This window comes from Temnothorax americanus, unplaced genomic scaffold, assembly GCF_048541705.1.
Source record: "Temnothorax americanus isolate GAGA-0224 unplaced genomic scaffold, ASM4854170v1 Scaffold201, whole genome shotgun sequence".
NCBI lineage: Eukaryota > Metazoa > Arthropoda > Insecta > Hymenoptera > Formicidae > Temnothorax > Temnothorax americanus.
This window is the reverse complement of record NW_027509341.1, coordinates 69,476-93,087: the sequence shown is the minus strand read 5'-3', so window position 1 is coordinate 93,087 and position 23,612 is coordinate 69,476. Positions and strand designations below refer to the sequence as shown.

General features: G+C 34.2%; 2 protein-coding genes and 1 long non-coding RNA gene across 4 annotated transcripts; all 3 read left to right on the top strand.

The window, feature by feature from the left end:
- Window positions 1–123: 123 nt before the first annotated feature.
- On the top strand, window positions 124–3,549 carry Elp4 (Elongator complex protein 4). Of its 2 annotated transcripts, XM_077406386.1 has the most exons (6): window positions 124–260; window positions 593–827; window positions 1,317–1,504; window positions 1,933–2,564; window positions 2,628–2,840; window positions 2,916–3,547. In XM_077406386.1, the coding sequence occupies exons 3-6, from the start codon at window positions 1,327–1,329 to the stop codon at window positions 3,027–3,029; spliced, it is 1,137 nt and encodes a 378-aa protein (XP_077262512.1). In that variant the 5' UTR covers window positions 124–260; window positions 593–827; window positions 1,317–1,326; the 3' UTR covers window positions 3,030–3,547. The 2 variants fall into 2 exon arrangements, with proteins under 2 accessions (XP_077262512.1, XP_077262513.1); XM_077406387.1 differs by lacking the exons at window positions 124–260; window positions 593–827 and adding an exon at window positions 857–1,014 and having other exon boundaries at window positions 2,916–3,549.
- Window positions 3,550–8,915: 5,366 nt separating this feature from the next.
- On the top strand, window positions 8,916–16,584 carry LOC143897579 (CD63 antigen). The gene is made up of 6 exons (XM_077406388.1): window positions 8,916–9,461; window positions 9,731–9,949; window positions 14,215–14,397; window positions 14,767–14,979; window positions 16,067–16,274; window positions 16,443–16,584. The coding sequence occupies exons 1-6, from the start codon at window positions 9,399–9,401 to the stop codon at window positions 16,499–16,501; spliced, it is 945 nt and encodes a 314-aa protein (XP_077262514.1). The 5' UTR covers window positions 8,916–9,398; the 3' UTR covers window positions 16,502–16,584.
- LOC143897580 (uncharacterized) lies at window positions 12,418–14,206 on the top strand. The gene is made up of 3 exons (XR_013256956.1): window positions 12,418–13,105; window positions 13,176–13,258; window positions 13,409–14,206. It is a non-coding gene; the product is annotated as an uncharacterized LOC143897580 (long non-coding RNA).
- Window positions 16,585–23,612: the final 7,028 nt, after the last annotated feature.

Below are 23,612 nucleotides of genomic sequence, written 5' to 3'. Positions count from 1 at the left end.
CCGTCTCTTGCGTATGCACGCACGCGCGCGCGCGCGCACTTGCGCGTCCTCAGTCCGCTCCACTCCGCGTCGTCGCAAAGTCGCCCAAGACGGATTCCCTCTTCACCTCCCTCTCGCTCGTCATGTCGCTGTCACGCCGGATGCTCGCGCGCGATCGTCCACGGCGACGAGAAACGACCGAAACGTAGACGCGTGCGAGGCCGCGCTTCGAGATCGTTCCTAGCGAACTCGCGGTGCCATTAACAGAAACTGCGAGTAGGGTATGTACATACAACGACGGGAACATACATCCCGTTCAAACGGCGAACCGTAATTGCTGCCGCCGCGACGTAACCGCCCTCCGATGGGCGGCGGGGAACCAGTCAAACCACCGCGCGGCGTCCAACCGCCGATCGCCTTCGCCCAACGTGGCGTCACCGCCCGGTGGACGTCGGTACTGCGAGCGGCAGCGGCCAGGTGTCGGTCCGAAGCAAACAGACCTCGTGTCACGAGCTCCCGAACGATTCTGAACAATCTGAAATCTGAACAAATCTGAACGCCTCGTGTTCCTAATTACAGAGTGTACACGTTGTAAGAATTTGGGTCTTTTCAGGCTGTTTTCCGCACTTGCGACTTACGACGTCAGCGCTACGCCGACGCGAGGAGGACGCACGATACACATGACAAGTTATTCATCCGATGACGTATGACTTTTGATTGACTATTGCGGTGTAATCGGCTCGTTGAAAAATTTATGTCGACAGTGACGTAAAGGCACAAAGTACCTCGATCGATCGAACACTAGCAAGTTTTCGAAGCCTGTGAGAATCTTGCGCACGTGGTAAACGGTGAGCTCAACGTCATTTCGGCATCGCATGTAAAAAGTGTCAAGTTTCGTATTTAATTTCTAAAAATATTATAAACCATAGAAAAATTTCGGCAAATTTTTTCACGGTGCAACAGTTAGAGCGCGCTCAAATTGTTTTGAAACTTTTCAGTCTACCTGAAGCACACGTTTTGCACGAGATTTGAGACGTATGAATTATTATCTTACATTAAAAGAATCACAAGTGAGATATATGTAAAATTAAATACATATTCTACACTTTCAGAAGTAAAACAAGCTTCCTGGTGCCTTGTACAAGAGTTCCCTAATATAAAATATATTGATAGTTGAACATCCTTGTCTTGGCACTTATTATACATTTATTTATTTGAACATGTGCTTAATGAAAAAGGAAGAATTTTAATATGGAAAAAATAGCAGCATGAAATATGATTTTATACATAGTTTCAGATTGTCAATACATTAATATTTTTAAAAATTTGTATTTCAGATAATTCTAGATGGCTTCAGATGCAAAAAGGATAATTCCAGGAGAGATAAAACCTAAAACTAGACTGCCAACTATATCAGGCACAAAACCTTCTTTAAGAAATTCACAGTTGCTCATTTCAACAGGGATACCTTCCTTAGACAGTACGATAGGCGGAGGTTTACCTATTGGCTCGATACTTTTAATTCGTATGTATATTTATACAATTAAATTTCTTTAAATATTTAAAAGCATTGCATACATATATATATGTGATAAATATTACCACATTCCTCGGTAGTCGAATTGGTACGACGCCCTTTACGGAATGAAGGAGATTCCAGGTTCGAATCCTGGCTGAGGTATTTTTCGCAATAAATTCTTTACAGTTTTTTAAATAATTAAATCGCGTCGATTTAATTCCGGGGAAGGAACGGTATTCATGTTCCAACGATAGCTGTGTTTCAAATCCGACAAATAATCGGCACGCAGTTTATTAAGTTGGAATATATGTATATTATGTACATGTAATTTACTTAAATATAGAATATATGAACACCAACACTTGTGTTACGGCTCAACGCTCCATTTTCTTCGATTGATATATATGTGTGTTTAATGAAACGTTTATTTGCAGAGGAAGACAAGTACGGCTTTTATGCTAAAATCTTATTAAAATATTTTATGGCTGAAGGAGTAGTCATTTCTCAGCCTGTATTAATTGCCTCTCAAGATGTCCAACCTTCTCAACTTGTGTCGGGATTACCTGCAGTTGTAGACGATTCAGAGAAACATACAAAACCTACAAATAATGTAGACGAGCCAATGAAAATAGCTTGGCGATATCAGAATATGAAAGTGGTAGATCCAACTCCTGCGGAAGGTCAGACATTTGGTCATTATTATGATCTCACAAAACCGATGCAGCAGGATCTCTTAGAACGTGCTGACATAAAACAATGGCAAAATAATGAGGAAATGACACTGGATAAGAATAGTAAATTTGAGAACGCTGCATATACTGACTTATTGTGCACCATCGAGAGAACTTTACGCGATGGACAACATTTTCTCTCTGAAGCACCGGATGAAGAAACGAAGATTTTAAGAATCGCGATTCATTCTCTGGGATCAAGATTATGGCTTAGTGACACGGAGAAAGATTCGAATCGTGACCTGTTAAAATTTGTATATTGCTTCAGAGCACTTTTAAGACAATCCTATGCGGTCGGCGTATTAACTATACCAGTTAATAATTTCGATAATACTGTAGGTATCAAGAACTTTCTTATTCCTGTTACAGTGATTAATCTTACAGTTTATGTTTCCCAGGATAACGTTATCGAGAGACTTGAGCATTTGTCGGATATAGCGATTGGATTAGAATCGTTTGCGGGGTCTGCAAAAGAAATCAATCCATTATTTAAGGATTATCACGGTCTTTTACACATTAAGAAATTGTGCGCGTTAAATGGCTTATCACACGGCAGTTCGCAATACAGAGATCTAGTATTTAAATTACGCCGCAAAAAGTTCCTCATAGAAGTTAGTAGATTTTGATGTTTTGTTTTATTTCAAATTGGTGTTGATATAAAATTTTATATTTATCCGTTTTTATAGGTTTTACATTTGCCGCCCGAATTTGAGGATACAACACAACGAGAGCAAGATGAGTCGGTAACACCTAGCGTTGGATGCACGAGTGGGTCTCATAAAAGTGCACTTGATTTCTAGGTTCATGAATTTTATACGAAATTAAATGTGATAATTTTAATGTATATTTTTTATTGAGAACATTAAATTCCTATTTTGTTAAAATAGTTTATTATTTTAAATTATAATTCATTATATTTTTCGCATTTACTTTATCCTTCATAAAATGTTAGTCTAAAATCACTACTTCAAGATATAATTTGTGCCTTGCAAAGTTCGCCTCTTAACAAGCAAGTGGTAAAACAGAATTTTTACGTACGCTTAGGTCACGCCTATCCCGTTTAACGGGAAGTGCGTGGTGTGGCGGCTGAATTAATGTAGAGAAGAGGAGATAGGCTTCGTGAACACACACTTACAATAATGCGCATAAAGTATCTTTTTGCCATGTTACGTTGTATCAACTTCCAAGTTCATTTACACTGTAGGAATACAATTTTTGATGGGAGATTCCTATAATGAATACGAAATCTCCAGAATAATTATTTTACTTTGTAATTAATATCTGCAAAAAAAATTTTATAACAGCATTGTAACGTTTCTTGATAAATAAAAAATATTTCTGTATAATTATAAAATAATTGCACGATTAATAATTCAATTTTTTATTATAAAGTCATAAACAATCCATACCACGAAGAAGTTATGTCGCACAATATCTGAAAATTTAATAATTTTATAAAAATAATATTCTTGTCACATTTCAGCTTTGCACACAAAACTGTTTTAAAATGACTAACACGATCTTTCGACTTTTTTTGTAATTTTCCTGAAACTTTTCGAGATATCGCGTTGTTATCTTTAGTACCTCAGAGCAATTTAGCGAAATACTTTTTGTACAAGGGATGAGACTATAAAAACTTAGTATCTTTCGCCAGATGATAACAAGATAACGCATTCAGACACGTGCTATACAAGAATTCGAATAAAAGAACATTGAATATTATACATAAGATAATTTTAATATTTAACTAAAACAATATACATATATAACATGTTATTAATACTTGACTAAAATATTAAATAATAATTTACGAGCTGAGTGAAACGTGTTAGATAATAACACATGCATTCAGACGGAGTTATATACTCGGTTAATTTTTTTTATATAAAAACTGTATTCCGCGTATAAATATATATTAAATTCTATATAAAATATATCCATATATCGTCTGCGAATAAATAATACTGCCTATGTGACATTTTTCTGCATATGCACTTTTGGCTTCGATTGTTCCTGGCACTGGCACTGGCTTCCACAAATACATATTATTTACAGATGAGTTTCAATGTTTATTTAAAAAGTTACATAGTTGTTGAATGTTTCATTTTTTGCATAGTTTTTTGTCTCTTCTATATAAACTTTATTTATTGTCATAAGCGGAATTGTTTATTCATAGTTGACGATATGTTTTCTTATATATATATATATATAATCTCGACTCTTAGCACATACAGAAAAAATAATAAGAAAAAGAATTAAAATAATTAAGAGAATAATTTTTACATATTTTGATAATTTGTTATTTTTATAAAAAATTAAGTTTGAAGAAATGAGAAAAAAATGTATATAATCATATATAAATGTAAAAATCGTATGCAAAACGATTATATGATATTATACAAGATTTTAAATTTCAAACGCGCCGAACATTTTGATAACTAAATGAAATATCGAGGTCTGGTTTTTTTCTAGGTTGTACTGTTTCGAGACGGACAAATTCTGATAAAAAGAATTTAAATAAAAAGAGCTTTGGGGATGAACGCATTAAGATAAGATAAAGGTCAAATTCATTTTTTAAAATAAAACTAATTTTTTAAACACTTACGCCCTTATTCTCACGACGAATTCAATGACTATACACCCAAGGTGATTGGAGGTAAATGACAAAAGAAAAGAACTTAGAAAAGAAAGAAGATATATTTTAATGCAAAGCAAAGAAAAAATAGACTTTATTAATAAAACTTTAAATAAGAAAGAAGAAAGTAAAAGAATCGAAGTCAACAAAAATTTTTTCTCTTTGAAAAAGAAAATTCCATTAATCAAAGTATTCAAAATGTTGCCCTCTTGCATTTATGCAAGCTTTGCAAAGCTTGCTTCGTTGAAAATCATTAAGCACTCTTCGATCGTAATTCGCCTCTTGAAATTATTCGAATAATTTGGCACGCTTCGCGTATTTATTCCATCATATTTTCTCTGGTAGTTGGAGGATTTACATAAACAATTTCTCCAATTTGACGCAGGTCAAATGACGGAAGAGAAAAACTCAGGAAGAAAAAAAATTTTATTAAAATAAATTAAATGACGGTAATTGTTTAGATGGGGGGGACCACTTTAGATGATCTTGATATTTTAGTATGTTGTCAAGGTCACTCTCCTGAGTGACCTTCAGAAGGTTTTAGCCCGCGCTCGTTATTCGTTAAAAAGTTATTAACAAAAAATGTTTCAAAAATATAGCAGCTATATTTTGAGTATTGGAAGGCATAAATGACTAATATATACATCGAAAAATAGTTCACGCATACACTTTCCCGCTTGCGCACGTGTGTGTGTGCCCTGCTTTAACGAAAATCACAACTTCTATAAAGCAGAACATACACACATGTGTGTGTGCTCTGCTTTAACAAAAATCACAATTTCTATAAAATCACCAACGTCTAGATGTAAATAAGCAGTGACCTTGTTTTGCATAGCACGCGTTCCAAGCATGTATATACAATATATATATATATCTTAAAGCGCACACCTCCGAAAAATTACGTAAAGCGCACTGGGGGTATGAGATACCCCAGTGTCTTTAAGTATGTACTGTAACGACGCTATTGACTATTTTATTGCATAAAAATTTCTGAATGAAGTTAAAGTCATGTATTTTAAGGATAAACAAAAGTTATAGCGATTTCTTAAAATTAACATTGTTTAAAAAATTATTGAAAAAGACATTTTAATGGGACTTATCAGAGCACAAAGTTCGGAGTGGGGTATCCTACACCCCATGTGCGCTTTAAGGGATATATATATATATATATATATATATATATATATATATATATATATATATATGTAAACCAGCTTGTAAAGCGCGCCACGAACCCATATGGCACCTCATTTCGCGTGGAAAGTGTATGCGTGAACTATTTCGATGTATACATATTAGTCATTTATGCCTTCCAATACTCAAAATAGCTGCTATATTTTCGAAACATTTTTTGTTAATAACTTTTTAACGAATAACGAGCGCGGGCTAAAACCTTCAGAAGGTCACTCAGGAGAGTGACCTTGACAACATACTAAAATATCAAGGTCATCCAAGGTGGTCCCCCCCATCTAAACAATTACCAAAATAACTTTTTATGCTCTTCATATATAGATGTAAGCTATTGAAAAAAGGACAACATTTTGAACACTTAGATTAATGGAATTTTTTTCAAAGAGAAAAAGAATTTAATTAACTTCGATTCTTTTACTTTATAAAATTTTCTTTTTCCTTATTTCAAGATTTATTAAAGTCTATTTCTCCTTTGCTTCATTAACGCAATAAGAACAGTATCGTTTTATATACGTATATTAAACGTAAGTATGGTATAAAACTGGTATAGGTATATGGCATATACGTATATAGAATTAACGTTTTTTATACGATAGTGTAATATACGTTTATAACACTCGTTTTTACTACGTATGTTTAATACGAAACGTACTTTATACGTTGGAAAATAGTTTATGTAACACCAGAATTTCATCTACGTTTATAATACGTATAAAAATAATATAATATTCTATTTAAATAAGCGTTTTTTTAATACGTTTATAATTTGCAAAAAATATCCCTTTAAATAACGTCTTAGAAATAGGATTTAATATCCAGGTATGATATATTTTTTAAATACGTTAATAAAAGGTTGAGCGTATATTATATTTATATGCTTTCACCGCGGCAATTTTTAACAAATAATAAACGTACTTTATACGTTGAAAAATAGTTTATGTAACACCAGAATTTCATCTACGTTTATAATACGTATAAAAATAATATAATATTCTATTTAAATAAGCGTTTTTTTAATACGTTTATAATTTGCAAAAAATATCCCTTTAAATAACGTCTTAGGAATAGGATTTAATATCCAGGTATGATATACTTTTTAAATACGTTAATAAAAGGTTGAGCGTATATTATATTTATATGCTTTTACCGCGGCAATTTTTAACAAATAATAAACGTATTTTATACCACATCCTGTGCAGCTAATTACAAATTCGTTGAAATATTGTTTATGAAATGAAAAACATAAACATTTGGAGAATACGATTATAATCCAGGTACGATTATTCAATTTTAATTATATTCTTTTTCGTTATTACATTCTTTTTCATAAATATATTTACGAACACAACATTTCATAATGAGCCGGCACTGGTTTCTGACATTCACCCGACATTAAGAAATATTATATCATATCAATTCAAAATTTTATTACTCTTTTTAAACTGAATTTGTTTCTTAAGATGATTTTTGAAAAATTATATATTTGCGCTGGTTATGACATATGTAGACTATATATAACGTTTACATCAAATTAAGAAATAGTCTACCACGTAAGGCAGTTGGCTCACGATGGAGAGGTCCCGAGTTCAAATCCCACCAAGGTAAGTGTGTTTTTCAAATACAAAAAAATATTTATAATCATGGACTGCATCTTAAGAAACAAATTTAGTTAAAAAATAGTAATAAAATTTCGAAATAAATAATTTTTTTTATGTCGGGTGAATAATTATTCGAATTTAATTCGTATATGTATAACGTTTAATACGCGAATAAAAATTGATATATGAAAACGTATATGAGACGGTCATAGAAACGAAAATTATACTCAAGTCATATACGTTTAATATATCATGTTTATACTATACGTTAATACCATAAATATACGTATATTATAACTTCTTGTTCTTATTGGGAAAGTATATTTTTTCTTTTCTAAAAGTTTTTTCCGTCATTTGACCTCCAATCACTTTGGGTGTGTATAGTCATTGAATTCGTCGTGAGAAAGGCTACAAACGTATAGGTGTTTAAAAAATTAGTTCTATTTAAAAAAATTTGACCTTTATATATTACCTTGACACGTTCATCCAAAGTCAAATTCTTCTTATCAAAATGTTGTCCGTCTCAAAACAATACAACCTAAAAAAAACCAAACTTCGATATATTTCATTTATAGTTATTGAGATATTCGGCCTGTTACGTTTGACATTGAACACCTTGTAGAATATTATTTAATTTGATTACAATTTTACTTTTTGTAAAAGAAACAATGTAAATTTATTTTTCTAATTATTTTTCAATTATTCTTATTTTTCCTGTGTACATAAAATCGTCATTTTGTCGTCATTTTGACATCATTTTGACTTTATTGTGATTTGCTGTTCTACCTGAGTATGGATAGAGATTATACAAGAGAAAGAAAAAACATATATATATATATATATATATATATATATATATATATGTAGGTCCAGAGGTATGTTCCGGGACTGTTTACGTTTTTTGAAATGTACAGTCCTGGAATATAACATATATATGTAATCAGATTTAAAAAACTGTCCCGAAAATTGCCGTAGGACATCAATTCTTTCCAGGACAGTATTCCTGGAAACTGCCAAATGTCCCGGAATATACCGATATCAAAAATAAAAGTCCCGGAACATACTTATTTTTTATATTTTTATATAAAAAATTTTGTACCAGGTAAGAATTTGAGTAAAAATATATTAATACATAATTTTAGCATTTAACTGAAACAATTAATATACATATAACATGATATGAACATATTTGACCAGAATATTAAATAATAATTTACAAATTTGCATAAAAACCATATGATACGAAGACGCATTTGGGCGCATCCTCCGAACAAACAGAATGATCGCCAACCATTATAAGTTCCCCTTGCCGTTTGGTGAATAACTTTTGCCGACTCGAATCACACACGAACCGATCGTCGGTGCAAATGTCCGTGTGTATGTATAAATTTTTCATTCCCCCTCCGGTCTTTTTCCATCCACACCTTTCTACTTCCTTCCGGTTCCGTCCGGTCGGTCGCGCATGAGAGCACGCAAGCGCGCTTACAGACCCCCGATTCTGTTGTGAAATCCATCCACCACGCACCGCACACGAGGGGTTTTCAGTTCGTGAACATACGCGATCGGGTTCACCTCGAATACCAGGTTGTAATACACAGTGTAACTCGACGAATGATTTATAATTAATCGTGGCAAGTCAAACTATTATGCGGTGCGCCGAGTGCGATCGGCGTCGAAACTTTATGTGGCCAAAAGTTATCAGGTCGTTAATTGTTCATTAAGAAGCCAACACTTCGAACATAACGATGGGAACTAGAAGATTAGCCATATCGCGCGTTTTTGTTTGTTGCTCGAACATAATTTTCTTGGTAAGTTACCGGCCATTTATTTTGGACGCGATTTTAATTTAAATTTATTTTTAATAAATTTTAATTAATTATAAGGACATTTAAGAAATATACATGTAAACATATAGATAAAATATTGTGATGGATGTAATATAATACTAATGCGATGTAAATCGCAAAATCGATATCGAATTCGAACCGCCTCTCGTTTTAATATAATGTATAATTGTTGTAAGCGGTTTAGCAAATCGATGAAACTTGAAAATTTGTTGTTTTTCTCTTCCTTTCAGATGTCAGGTTTCGTGTTGATGTCACTGGGAGGATTATTATTAGCCGATAATGAACGGATTTTATTATCGCGTCTGCTAGGACCTGGTGACATTCACCCCGATCAACCTCTCTTTTATTATTTGGCTTTTGCTATAGTTGCATTAGGATTTCTCATCGCCATCACCGGACTTCTCGGATGCTGGGCGGCTTGTCTCTTTAATCGCTGCATCACGATCTCTGTAAGATCAATTTTTTAATTTTTTTAACAAATCTTCGTTATATTTATATATTTTCAAAGTGCAGTTTAAATGTGCTTGATAATTTTTAAAATAATCTTTAAGAACAATGTTTTATTATTATTTTCGTTTTATACTGACATTAAATAAAAATAAAATATATGCAATGTCTGAAACGTTGTTTAAAAGTCTATATGTGGACAATGTACCTCGACTCTAACTTTTTGTAACAATCTTTTTTCGTAACGATAACTTTAACACGGTATATAAGCTAATAAAAAATATATAAATAGTTTACATATATATACCGTGATATTGACCTCTACTTAATTCGCATATTTGAATAGGAAATAATTACTCGTTCAAGTTAAAGTCTTTGTTTATTACTTATTGCGGGTACGGCGTATATTTAAATGCATTAATCAGTTGTATTTCATGTGCAACGTTCTGTTGTGAATCCACTGTTGTTGCTCGTCGAGCCTATCTGAAACATCAGATTTCCTACTTCGGGTTCGGTCATGCATCGTTGCCCGGAAACGGATCTGCTTGTATGCAGACACGCGCGTAAATAAAATGAGGGCGCGTTCGAGCGCCGCGTAAAAACACTAATTATCCGCTCGTGGTTCGGACGAACAAGAGTTATATAGTTCGCTGAAAAAATAAATGCCATCGTTTTACCCATTTTTGAACTATTTATACTATTTAAACAGTTACGAAACATATCAAATTGGATATATACAAAATATGAAAATATATAGAAACTATATTATAATTATTTTAAGCTAATATATATATTAAATTAACCCTTATGTCAATACCCGGAATGTGCGACGTTGTTCAATACCCGGGTACCTACCTACCTGTGCATATATGGGTAAAATTTTTAATGTTTGCATGAAAATTTCTTTATAACCGCCCGGATCGTCGCTATTTGAACTTTTTACTATCGAAATTTGCAATGAACTTTTTGTTTCAATACCCGGAAGTAAAAAAATTATCGTCTTGAAGTTTACCTACTTGATTCTAATACCCAGGGTACCCGGGTACCCACTTTTAAAAATATAAGTTTTATTATATTATAGTTATTGACTAAATTAATTTATAAATAATTGTTTTTTATTAATTTACCATTCCTATAACCATATTAATCAAAAGGATAAAGAATTTTTCTTTATATACCCCAAGGGGCCTTAAAGGGCGTTTTGATGGGACGTACCCAACCCTAACCTCCAATTTATCCACTACCTTACTGTTTCCTCCTTTGGACCAACGGTTTAACGTCTCTTTCGAAAGACGGAGCCCATTTCTCCGCATCTTGCACGGAGGGGCGCGGTTTTTCGGAAAAAAAACTTTTCCATGTTACATGGCTCTAGTGGACTCGAACCTGGTTCCTCAGATTACGAGTCTGGCGCTCTACCACTAGACCACACCGCCGCCCTTACCATATTAATTATTTATAAATTAATTTAGTCAATAACTATTATAAAACTCATATTTTTAAAAGTGGGTACCCGGGTACCCTGGGTATTAGAATCAAGTAGGTAAACTTCAAGACGATAATTTTTTTACTTCCGGGTATTGAAACAAAAAGTTCATTGCATATTTCGATAGTAAAAAGTTCAAATAGCGACGATCCAGGCGGTTATAAAGAAATTTTCATGCAAACATTAAAAATTTTACCCATATATGCACAGGTGGGTACCCGGGTACCCGGGTATATTGACATAAGGGTTAAGGTATTGAGCAAATAGATAAGAAAAAATATGATACCATATGTGATATCTTGAAAAGTTTTAAGAAAATTACAAGAAAATGTCGTGTCAGCTATTTTAAAACAGCTTTGTGTACGGAACTGAGATATGACTATAGGATATTGCAAAATGACTAACATTTCTATTATTATGAAGATTTAAACTACCTTTTTACAAAAAAAACAGCGTTTTAATAATTAATTATTCATAAAATTATTAAATTTTCAAATATTGTGCGGCATATGATTTCTTTGTAATATCTGTAAAAATATACGTATACAGGGTGTCCCATTTTAACCTTTCCACGGATAATTATCCACCGAACTGTTGTTTGTTTTGTTGTTTGAAAAAATATCTGAAATAGAACTTACTTTGTTTCGAGAGGGACATTTTATTTTGGACATAAGTCTTGTCTAACAAGTGGAGATGCCTCCAAAATTTCAAAATAATTATTGTTTTATTAAATAGAACCCCCTCAGTATCGAGGCCAACGTTATTAAGTGTGAGACGTATATTTTCGCCAAGACCTTTGACATACGGTAGTAGACCTTTGACATACGCATCTCATCCGTGGATCGAAAAGATTAACAGGAGTGCTATTCGCGTCACGTCTATGCCGAAGTTGTTTAATTCTGATGTTTATTTTATATATATATATATATATCAGAATTAAACAACTTCGGCATAAACGTGACGCGAATAGCACACCTGTTAATTTTTTCGATCCACGGAGATGCGTTGTACTACCGTATGTCAAAGGTCTTGGCGAAGATATACGTCTCACACTTAATAACGTTGGCCTCGATACTGTCCACACTGTTCCTAAAAAATTGAACGTCATTATTAAGAGGGGAAAGGACCGTCTCGATAAGAACAATTCTACGGAAGTGGTCTACAGAATAAATTGTGATAATTGCTGTGCATCCTACATCGGACAAACAAAACGATACTTAAAAACGCGTGTTACTGAACATTTTACTGATATAAAGAAAGACGATGATAAGCATTCCGTTGTCAGCAAACATCGCGTTTCTCACAGTCATGATTTCAAGTGTCCGAGGTGGAAATATTGCATAGGGAAAAGAACAGAAAAAAGAGAAAAATCGCGGAAATGTTTTTAATAAAAAAATATTCAGATACGATTAATCTAAAAAAATAAACGGATAATTTAAATCCCATATACGACAACGTCATCTCGAGCGTATAATTGTTTTGTTTTTCTGCTGTTGAGTACTCTGATAATTAACATATACGGAAACTGCCAGTTGCCAGTTCGTTCCTGACTCCCATCGTGTGAACATGAGTCGTCGTGTGGCTCGAGAAAATTGTTATTTTTCGGTTTATATATTGTAACTCGCCAGCATGATACGCAATGCTAATTTTGGTGCCGTCGTGGAACATTCTCTGTGTAAATAAGTACTCTTTTTTTTATTTTCTGGGGTTTGAACATCGCTCTATTATTTATTAATTTTCTATAGCCTCTCATTTGTGATGTTTCTGTCAAAATCTCATAAGCACTAGACTGAGAATATGCCGACGATGGTACTCGTTTCCTCATCAGGTATTTGAATTTCTGCTCCTTAAAATTTTTCCATTGACTTAAAGGAATTTCTTTTATACTTTTTGAAAATTTTAACTTTTAACTCTTAAATTATCAATTTTAACTATTGACTATGTTATTTGACCTTACGCTGTATTTTTGCTTTGGCAGATCACTTGATAAGGACCCGAATCCTGGGTTGAAACATCGTGAAGTTTTTATGTACTTTTGCCAATTGTTGTCGATATAAATATGTTCTTTTGGTTAAATATTATTGGCGGAACAAACACTTACTTTTTGGTATCTCAATAATTGTTTATCAGAGGAAAAAGTGGTACGAGACTTTTGGACTTAATTTGGTCTCAAGAATATGTTGCTGCATTTGTGCGAAAATATAATATTGTATAAATTATGTTACAACATACATAAGTGTTTACAAAAGTTGGAACACTATTGCAACAGCATATTCTTGAGACCAGATCAAGTTAAAAAATCTTGTATCATTTTCCCCTCAGACAAAAAATTATCGTACTAAATTATCGTAAACTAAATATTGAAAAATTTACCGAATTTTTCTTTATATATATATATATATATATATATATAAATATTAAAAAATATTAGGTAAATAAAAAATGTTTTAGACGAATAAAAAAAAGGATAAAATAAAAAATAGTCTTATTTAAAAAAAAAAAACAAAGGTTATCTTAAAATCTTGGAGGCATATGATTTCTTTGTCTTCACTTGTTAGACAGACTTATCTTATGGAATAAGATGTTTCCCTCGAAACAGAATAAGTTCTATTTAAAATATTTGTTCGAACAAAAAATAAATAGTTCGGGAGATAATTGCGGAAAGATTAAAATAATACACTCTATATACAATGTTTAAAATAGATATAGGTACGTTATGACGCGCAAAATTGCAAATAGCTTGGCTTGTTTGCGATGGATCTTCTGATCCTTTATGTTTTCCAGTATCTCTTAACAATAATATTGTTGCTCTTCGGTGAATGCACCGTGTGCATCATTGCTGTCTTTTGGCCTCATGTGGTGGGGATCGACGTAAGACCGGCACGTCTGATACGCGCTTTACAACGCAGTTATGCTGTACCTGGACGTGAGCAATTCACAGCTGCCCTCGATCTTGCACAAACAACAGTAAGTTTATATGTCATCTATCAAATTTAAAAGTAAAGATATAATGTTTACTGTTTTCTAACGATATATTTAAATATTTAAGAGCATTGTGATTAAATTGATTACAGTAGCCTATATGCTAATATTTCTAGACAAATTAACATAATGAAAACTTTGACAAGTAAGATTATATAAAGTGCAAAAAGAGATTCTTGTGTTTCATATTTATTAAGATTAGAGAAGAGACAAAAGATACAAAATATACAAAAAGAAAAAAAGAAAAAAATTTATCTCAAACACTTTTTACGTGGATAAAATATGTATTTACTTTATATAATGATACCAAAAGAGAAAATGTACGCATGTCATTGTCGTTCTGACCACTTACAGTTCGCCTGTTGCGGCATAAACGGAAGCAGCAATTACGGCACGTCGTGGTGGCGACTGCAGGAAGTCGGTCGCAGAGAATTAGTGGTGCCTCTCAGTTGTTGCACCCTGAATAACGCCAATGAGACAGACTCCTTCCTCAACCCCGAGCCTGCCAATCTCACTCTCTGCCAGGCTCTGAACCCTGCCGAACATCAATACGCCCGGCACACTGCGGTATGCGCGATAATGAGGAAGTTATTACTCCTTTTGCCGTGGCCGTGCCATGCCATGCTGACGCGAGACGAACTTTTCGAATCGGTTCGCATTAAAGACAGATACGGAGTTCTACATACCAAACGGGAACAAATACGTCTTCAACAACATAAAATATCGACACATCATTGAAACGCTATATTTACATGAGGCTTTATGACACGCTATTCTCGTTTCATGAGAATGAAATTCCGTTTAAAAGTTATTGCAGTTAAGAACATTTCTCTTGTGCAAACGTAAACGCAATAATGCGAGATAATATTTGAGAAAAAAATGCAAACTTTAGGCTCGAATCATTTCGAAAATTATCATATTAATTAATTTTTCCTCTGCGGCCGTGGTATTCGGTGTTCCGATTTTTCGCGCTTTGTCCGAAAGTTTGCGATAAAACTGGCATGACTTCTTACACGAATACTATAGGAAAGGGATGTCGTGTATCGATTAATGGCTTTGTCTTGATAAAGACCTCCATAACATCAGAATGCGGGCAGCCGGCAATGACGTTACGTTATGTTTGAACTTTTGTAGAATTGACCGAAAGATATAATAGAAATCTCATAGAAATATGCGCAATTATGATGAGGTCGTAGATGTAACAAAAATATAACCAGTAAGTATTCGACATTGACCATTTATCGACGCATCGACGTCGAATCGATGTCGATTTGACTAATCATTTCTGAATAGATATATCAATTATAAACACAATCATCACATTGTGGAAATATTGTTACGTCCTTTTTTTAATAATAATAAATTTATAATTTTGTTATAAGAAAAATTATTAGTCTCGACAACGTGGGTCGTGTGCGACCTACGCGGCCTAAACGGAAATTTACTGAAAATCGGGCCAATAGAGAAAGTTTTAAGCTCTAATAATTTCGTAAAATGATTTAAATTGCATATCTCTCTAAACACGAGTGACTTCGTCACCGGTCAATAACAACAGCGATTCGGACAACAAAAGACAAGCTGATACATCTCCGATCAATAATATTTTAATTTTGATTGTTATGCATTGTATATAATTTGTTCATTTTATATTCAGGGTTGCCTTGAATATATCGAGAAGTGGACGCAAGATCAGGCTCTAATCCTGTTGGCTATCGTATTAGCGGTCATGTTCGTCGAAGTCACGGCGCTTCTCAGCATACTTCTCGCTTGCTCCCGAGAGAACAGGAGAAGTAAATCGCAGGCGTCAACTTTCACCTCCACGCAGACTTTAAGCCCATTCACTGAGAGCGATCACGACTTTAGTAAGAAGTTCTTCTTATGCTGCAATCTTAGCGCAATTTCGAATACATTTTTCAGTATGCTTAACTTTATAGGAAGAATATTTCTATCAAACTTCAGTATTCTCGGAATTATTATTTACTATACTATATTCCATCTTATCGTGCTAATGTAATTTGCCTGGATTACAGGTATAGGCATCGAGAACAGGATGCATACGGCCGGAACGACGTTCGGTGCCAAATCATGAAGATGGCTGGAGGGCAGCGAAGGACGGACAGCAATCGATGTCAAGGACGCGAGTAAGCGAGAAACGTGTAACGATACTAAACATAGCGTGTTAGCGACGAGCGGAAAGAGCATAATCGAGGAATGGCGAAATCCTCCCAGATACTCCGAAGATTTGCGAAGCGATCAAGTGTACGAGGAACGGGCGGTCGACGTTGTGATCGATAACCGTCCTTCGGATCTTCTTAAAATGCATCCACGGTGCGCGTCGCTGCCAAGGATAGCAAACGACGACGTGAATAAAAATAATAACGATGATAAATTGATTAAGATTAAAAGACCACAAGGTGGTGGCACAGTTAGAAGCATCCCTATTAAAGATTATCAGGCGTCGATCGCGCATAACATCGGCACTTTGAGACGATCCGTGGCACCTCAGTCGCAATTCGAGTCCCTAGTCTCCGAACCCGAGAAAAGCGTTTACATGCCGTTAAGGAAGAGAGTTCCTATAACTAGCAGTTTGCATCACCGGTCCGCATCGCAGACTACGTGCATCGCCGCGCAAACCGTGAAAGCGGATAACAGTCCGAAGAAATCTTGCTGCTTTTGCGACAGTCAGCACGATCCGCGCGGCTTCTATTGCGCCAACGCCGATTCGAGCAAGCACGTTGAAGACATTCGATACTTTAATAAAACGGAGGATCAACGATCGCAAGACGGTTCCGATATAGATGAGTATTTCCGCAGGAGCTCACGCGAGAGATTCAGCTCGAATGATCATCGGGTTTCGAGACGCACGCGTGAATCTTTAGGAAACATGAGAACGATAACAGCAACCGGTACGAAAAACGAGAAGGCGCAAGCGGAAGAGGAAGCACATCAGGCGTTGCAGTTAACGGAGGGTCATGTCGGTCAGAAAATATCGGCTTACGAACAGAACGCTCGGCGTAGTTTGCGCGGTTCCAGTCCCAAGTATCGATCGCTCTTCGAGGTAAAGGGACATCGTACCATCGGTGTACCGTTGGTGGGTATGCACAACGCTTGCGGCTTACCTGTCGTGGCTTCCTGGCACGATCACGAGCTTCTGGATTCTCTGCGGATCAGCCGCAGACTCGCCGAAACTGCGGGACCCATTTACAAGAGTCCTCGCACAATCCCGAACGTGCGACGTCGGGCGCAATCGAAAAGGAAGGCGCCGCAACCGGATCGCGGAATAATCCATGCGAGAGACATCAATCGTGGCATTAAAAAATCGACGATCAACTCAGCGGGGTATTTGGACGCTATTAATGGCAGCGGCAGGTCCAGGAGGAGACATCGTCGCTCGTCATTTACCACGACAAAGGTGGGATCGCTGTCCTCGAAAAATTCATTCAAGAGGATGCCTAGAAGATATGGAATTAAAACGAGTTCGCTGGTGGATACCTTCGGCAGGAAGTCGATTAAAGGAGGAAGCGCGAAACGGACGACTTTATACGCGAAGGACGACGGCGAAGAGCCGGTGCAAGTTCTCAAGAGCTTATGCTTAAATCCTCTGGCGCGTGTCAATCCAGAAATGGACATGATGTGGTGAAACTCGTAAAGAAATTAACGTATCTGCTTGTTTGCTCTTATCGATTAATGCATTCATACGTTAAGTTATTTAAAATAAAGAAGTTAAGTACTAATTACGCAAGCGTTAGGTATTGTTTGTTTAACTATTTAATGTTAAATTAGACAAACAAGATATAAAAACAAGCTTTCCATTTATTGGCATTTCCATTAACTATCTCTCATATGCTTCTATTTCTCGTATATTATGAATGAATTAATTACATCGTCTGACTCGTGTAAATATATATTTGATATATTATTGATATTGGATTTTATACTTGAAGTTTCATAATAAACGGAATCCTTTGTTGCCCTCATTAAGGTATATCATATTTTATCTTTATCACATATTTAAACAAAATATAAGATTTTGTTTTGCCAGTAAATATCTAACAATAATTATTTTTTATTCGACTAAACTATCATTATTTAATATAGTTATCACGACATTTCGATCATTGATTTTGGCCCTTTTCAAGTGTAAATCTATAAATCACAAATTTAATAATTAAAAAGCATGTAAAATTGTAACTCACAATACTAATGACGGAAAAAACGCTACGATACAATACACTAAAAATATTTTTTAAAAACGATAGATTATGAAATTAGTAAAAAGCATTTCACAAATATCTCTCTAATCATGACATTATGCCAAAGCAAGTTATGAGATGAGTCTAGAAGCTAAATCTGAGCTGCTTAAATTAAATCATAAATGGTGTTTTTATGCAAAATATAAAAAAAAAACCGTAATGGAGAAGAGCAGATATAATTGTCATAGCTTAAACAATTATTCGTATAAACAGTTTTATTATTTTAGGCTATTTTATTTTGAAAGAATACAATAGAAAGTTACAATTAAAGTTAATTACAATAGAAAGTTAAATTTGGAATTTTTCTGTACAAACTATGCATATATATTTTTAATTTAAGAATTCAAATAAAGTTCAGTAATTCAATAAAAGTAAACCAACCTGTAAAGGACCTCGCGCGCAGCAATTGTTGTTCATCTTGTACTTGTGGTTCATCTTGTACTTGTGGTTCATCACCCGGACATTAATTTCCCAAAGCATTAAGGCGCGCTTTTCAGAAAAACTCGAAAAAATCGACTTTGAAGAAATCCGAGCGCGCTATATGTACACATAATTTTAATTTTAATGTAAAATTTATCAAATCCATGCTAATTAACAGATATTTCTCTGCCATCACAAAAGTTTGAACCACGTGTATCAAATCATGAAAATTGCATTAAAATTAAATTTATTGTACATCACCAGCTGTTCTCTCCAACCTTTATGAACATGATTCGATACGCGTGGTTCGCTTCAAACTTTGTGATGACAGAGACATTTTTATGAACGTCAATGAAGTATGTTTTCCAATAGATATTTTAAAAAAACCTTGCGCCTGTAAAATATCTGCGTTCGTACGGTGTGCTAGATGCCGTGAAACTTATTACTGTTTCCCTTGCTTTTACGATGAATATCATGCATCCTGGTTCGTGCAATATTGATGTGTAAAACGACTGTATACAATATATATATATTATACTTTATATTTTATATCATATAATTAACTTTTAAAAATTAAACAATATTTTTATTAATATCATTTTTGCGCTGTATTTTCTTGTAATTTTAAAAAATATAAAAGTATTTTATTTCCTATCTGACGTTTTTCATTCTTGTACCAAAATTTTAATTTATTATATTATAAGTATTCGAATTTCAAAATTACTTAAATACAAAGTACGATTATTCAAGCGAGTGGCAATTTAAAATAAGAAGATGTAAGTTTTTCATTGAAAACGATGATTAAATATCTGTTAATTAGCATGGATTTGATAAATTTTACATTAAAATTAACATAGCGCGCCCGGAATTCTTCAAAGTCGATTTTCTCGAGTTTTTCTGAAAAGCGCGTCTTAATGCTTTGGGAAATTGATGTCCGGGTGATGAACCACAAGTACAGTAAGTATTAAAAAAAAATCCGTTAGCCTGAAGGTCCCCTTGTTAGTTAATCCGTTTAAATCGTTATGATTTTATAACGATTATACCGATTATTAAACGGATTCGTATTCAAGGATGTAATTTCAATCGGATTCTATCGGTTTGAATCGGGTTTAGTCAATCCGTTTAAATAGTTATGATTTCGTGATTTCAAGGTTCACGAAATCATAACGATTAAAATCGATTGACTAAGACCGATTCAAACCGATAGAATCCATTAGAAATTTATCAGAATGTGTATTTATTTAAATAAAAACAAACAATACATCTGTTTTGTGTTTTGAACATAACGAAACAAATTGTTTCATAATTATAGGAAATAGAATTTTAAGTAAGAAAACATTTCCTAAAACGACTAACCGAAAATATATTGACTTATTAGCAAAATCTATAGAGAAGAAAAAAGGTATTTGAAAAAGATTTTTATTTAATTAAAAATTGCGCTTACTTCGTTCTTACTTGTAGTATCTTTACAAAGTAAGCACCTCAGATAAGAACGAAGTAAGCAATCTTTATAATTTAATAAAAATATTTTTTAAATAGCTTTTTTACAGTAATGACTAACAAAAATATTCATAATGTGCAATATATCAAAGAACAATTGTAATTGTACTTTATCAAACTTTCACTAATTGTTTTATAGTAATTATCGTCCTCCCAGAAAAATAAACTGCATTTTTATTATGTATTAAATAATATGTATATATTCTTATATAAATATTTAATAAATTTTTGTAAGTTAGAGTATCAAAAATCTAAGTTCTTTAAACATCATACACTTCTATATGTTCGGAAACTAATAAATATTTCCGCTTTGGTTTGAATAAAATATTATAATCACAGATTTACTGTTAAAGTTCAAATAAAAACTGTTTCATGAATTAATCAGCTGTTGTATCATCAGCTTTTTATTATTATCATCAAATGTATCATTATCGCTTATCGAATAAGTATCATCAAAGACCAAGAATAAGATCATTTTCAAGTTGCGGAGCAGTTTTTGATGATAATGATGATGTTTCAAGATCTATTTCTTGTGACATTATATTAGTATTGCCCGCAGTGCATCTGTTTCTTCTGATCTTTTCGAAGTTTTCATAGCATCTTCCTCATTTGAACTGGAATCATTGACTCGGATTTTTTTTAGCGTTTACTGCGTTCTTCATCACTTGTGTTTTCATCAATTTGTTTATAGTTTATTACATTGTTTACAACGTTTCTTTGATGTTTTATTAGTTGATTTGACATTCTGATTCTCACGTGCAGGCCTCTTTAAGGTAGTCATCTCGTCAGGGCATGTATTAGATAAAGTTTTCGATTTCGGATTTTATATCAAATTATATGATCAGCTTTGCAGTCGATTTTTTCTGTGGCTCCTTACCGACTATTTACTCTAGAAAATTGATCTCGAAAATCACAAATTTTGCATTACTTCATACAGACGACCAGAAAAAGAAGGTTCTATCACGGTTTCAATCACATATTTTCGCATTTTTCGATTAGATGAAGTGAGAAAAAACATTGCTTTTTGTACATTAGATTTCGAAGAATCCGATGCAACCATAAAATATATAGTTTACCGGAAATTTCGCTGCTAATTTTTTAGTTTATTTTAGTGAAAATGCGGTAATCGAGCAGACATTTTTTGGTCGAGGTGAGGTTGGGAAGACTTGGCTACGCCGCTGGCTAATCACTGTAGTTGCAGGTTATGGAGCTCGTCTTTCTTAGCCGAATTGGATAGTGATTGACACTTGGATTGACACCCCTGTCATGCGTTTTGAAACTCTTTCTCAGTAATTGTCAAAATTCAATCAAAAAGGAGATGATGACCTTTCTCGACGACTCGCATGATCAGCTGATCAAAACGGAGTCAAATGAGAAAATCACATAATTTGGAAAAAGTAACATACTTTGTCACGTATGAAATTTTACACCATACGTCATAAAATTATTTTTCTCTTAGCAAAAATTGCCTGAAATATATTTCTGAACGTGAAAACCTACAAACAGTCACATGACTACACAGAAAAAAAGAATATTCTTAATTTGATAATATCTTTAGTTTTAACGAGGAAATCTTGAAATAAGATTATATTGTGTTAAAAGAAGAAAACTTGCTTGGAATGAAGAAATTTCATATAGTTTAACGAAAAAAAATATATTCTTATTATTCAAAAATAATTTTCTTGAATGAAAATAGAGAAAATGTTGGATAGAGAATAACGTATTTGCTAAATAAAAAATTATAATTTTCTTAAAGTAAGATTAAGTAATTTCTATTTAAAAATTCGTTATTCTTAAAGAGGCAAAGAATTGTTGGATCAAGAATAACATTTTCAAATCAAAGATTGTGCGCATAGCGCACATGTTGATACATGTCGGTACACGTCTGTACCCATAACAGAAATAAGACGCGAAGCTTTTTCGTTCATTATAGTGTGTCGTGTTATACTACTATTCGATATACGCGGGAAGGCGGGAATTTGTGGCGCGAGACAATACCCGCGCGTTCCGTGTCGCAACGTCGCGACCGTCACATGTCTATACGGGTCGACGACGGAAAACACATCACACATCAGTCAATTCGCGACTCGCGACCTTGGTTGTTTTGCCGAGCAAGCTTGTGATTGTGAGATTTTGTCAATTCGTCAGTGCAATGGAGAATACCTCTATTAAGCTGGACCCCCCACCAGCGCAAATCAAGTTCGCACTAGGTAAAAAATTTAGTGCTATTTAGGTGCTAATTAAGTGTCCTAGTCCGAATTTTGGTGCTCGAACTGTTTAGCAGAAAATCGCGTAAAAAATGGGGGGGGGGTCCAGCTTGCCATAAAGCTGGACCCCCCTATATCAGAAAATGGTTCTACAGAGAAGATAAGTACACTATAATTTAGTGCTAATTAAGTGCTAATTAAGTGCTCTAAAAAACGATAAAATATTGGCAGATTATAACATTTATTTAAATATACCACTATCAAGAGACACGGTAGTGTCTCGCGCCAAGTACACGCGGAGCGAGACCGACCGTGACTCTTTTACGCGACGCGACGAGTTGCGAGTACCCGAGATGTTGAGATCTCGATAACGAGTGAACGGATCAAGTTCTAAGTAGGCTTGATCGATAGCTTGGGGTCCAATTAGGGGGGGGTTTCTCTCATAATATTCCGCTACGTGCCCTACGAGCGGAGATATTGCGACGCAAAGTCCAAATGTGAAAATTTATTTTTAAGATACGTCTCCTCCTAACGCTGCGATCTATTATGACGTCATCAGAGAAACGTCACTTTCACTTTTTCGACGCTGGCGGCGCAGGTATCGCCAGTTTCGATATCGCGCGCGTATTTCAAAATTAGGTCGATAAACTTATCGGTCAGGAGGAAGATTTCTATTTAAGTAAAAATTAGGTATATATATATATATATAATAAATATTGAGTCAACGGAAAAGTAGGTTCTCTATGCTTGGCAGAAAGTGCCGCTAGGGAATTTTTAAGTCGATTCTTATGAATCAAGCTTGAATTTGATGTCTATGTAT

Bases quoted from the DNA above. Each gene is read 5' to 3' on its own strand.
- Elp4 (XM_077406387.1), top strand. From the start codon at position 1,327: ATGGCTTCAGATGCAAAAAGGATAATTCCAGGAGAGATAAAACCTAAA. The intron at 2,565-2,627 runs GTAGGTATCAAG...TATGTTTCCCAG, and splicing joins TTAATAATTTCGATAATACT to GATAACGTTATCGAGAGACT. The intron at 2,841-2,915 runs GTTAGTAGATTT...CCGTTTTTATAG, and splicing joins GCAAAAAGTTCCTCATAGAA to GTTTTACATTTGCCGCCCGA.
- LOC143897579 (XM_077406388.1), top strand. From the start codon at position 9,399: ATGGGAACTAGAAGATTAGCCATATCGCGCGTTTTTGTTTGTTGCTCG. The intron at 14,980-16,066 runs GTATGCGCGATA...TTTTATATTCAG, and splicing joins AATACGCCCGGCACACTGCG to GGTTGCCTTGAATATATCGA. The intron at 16,275-16,442 runs GTAAGAAGTTCT...CCTGGATTACAG, and splicing joins TGAGAGCGATCACGACTTTA to GTATAGGCATCGAGAACAGG.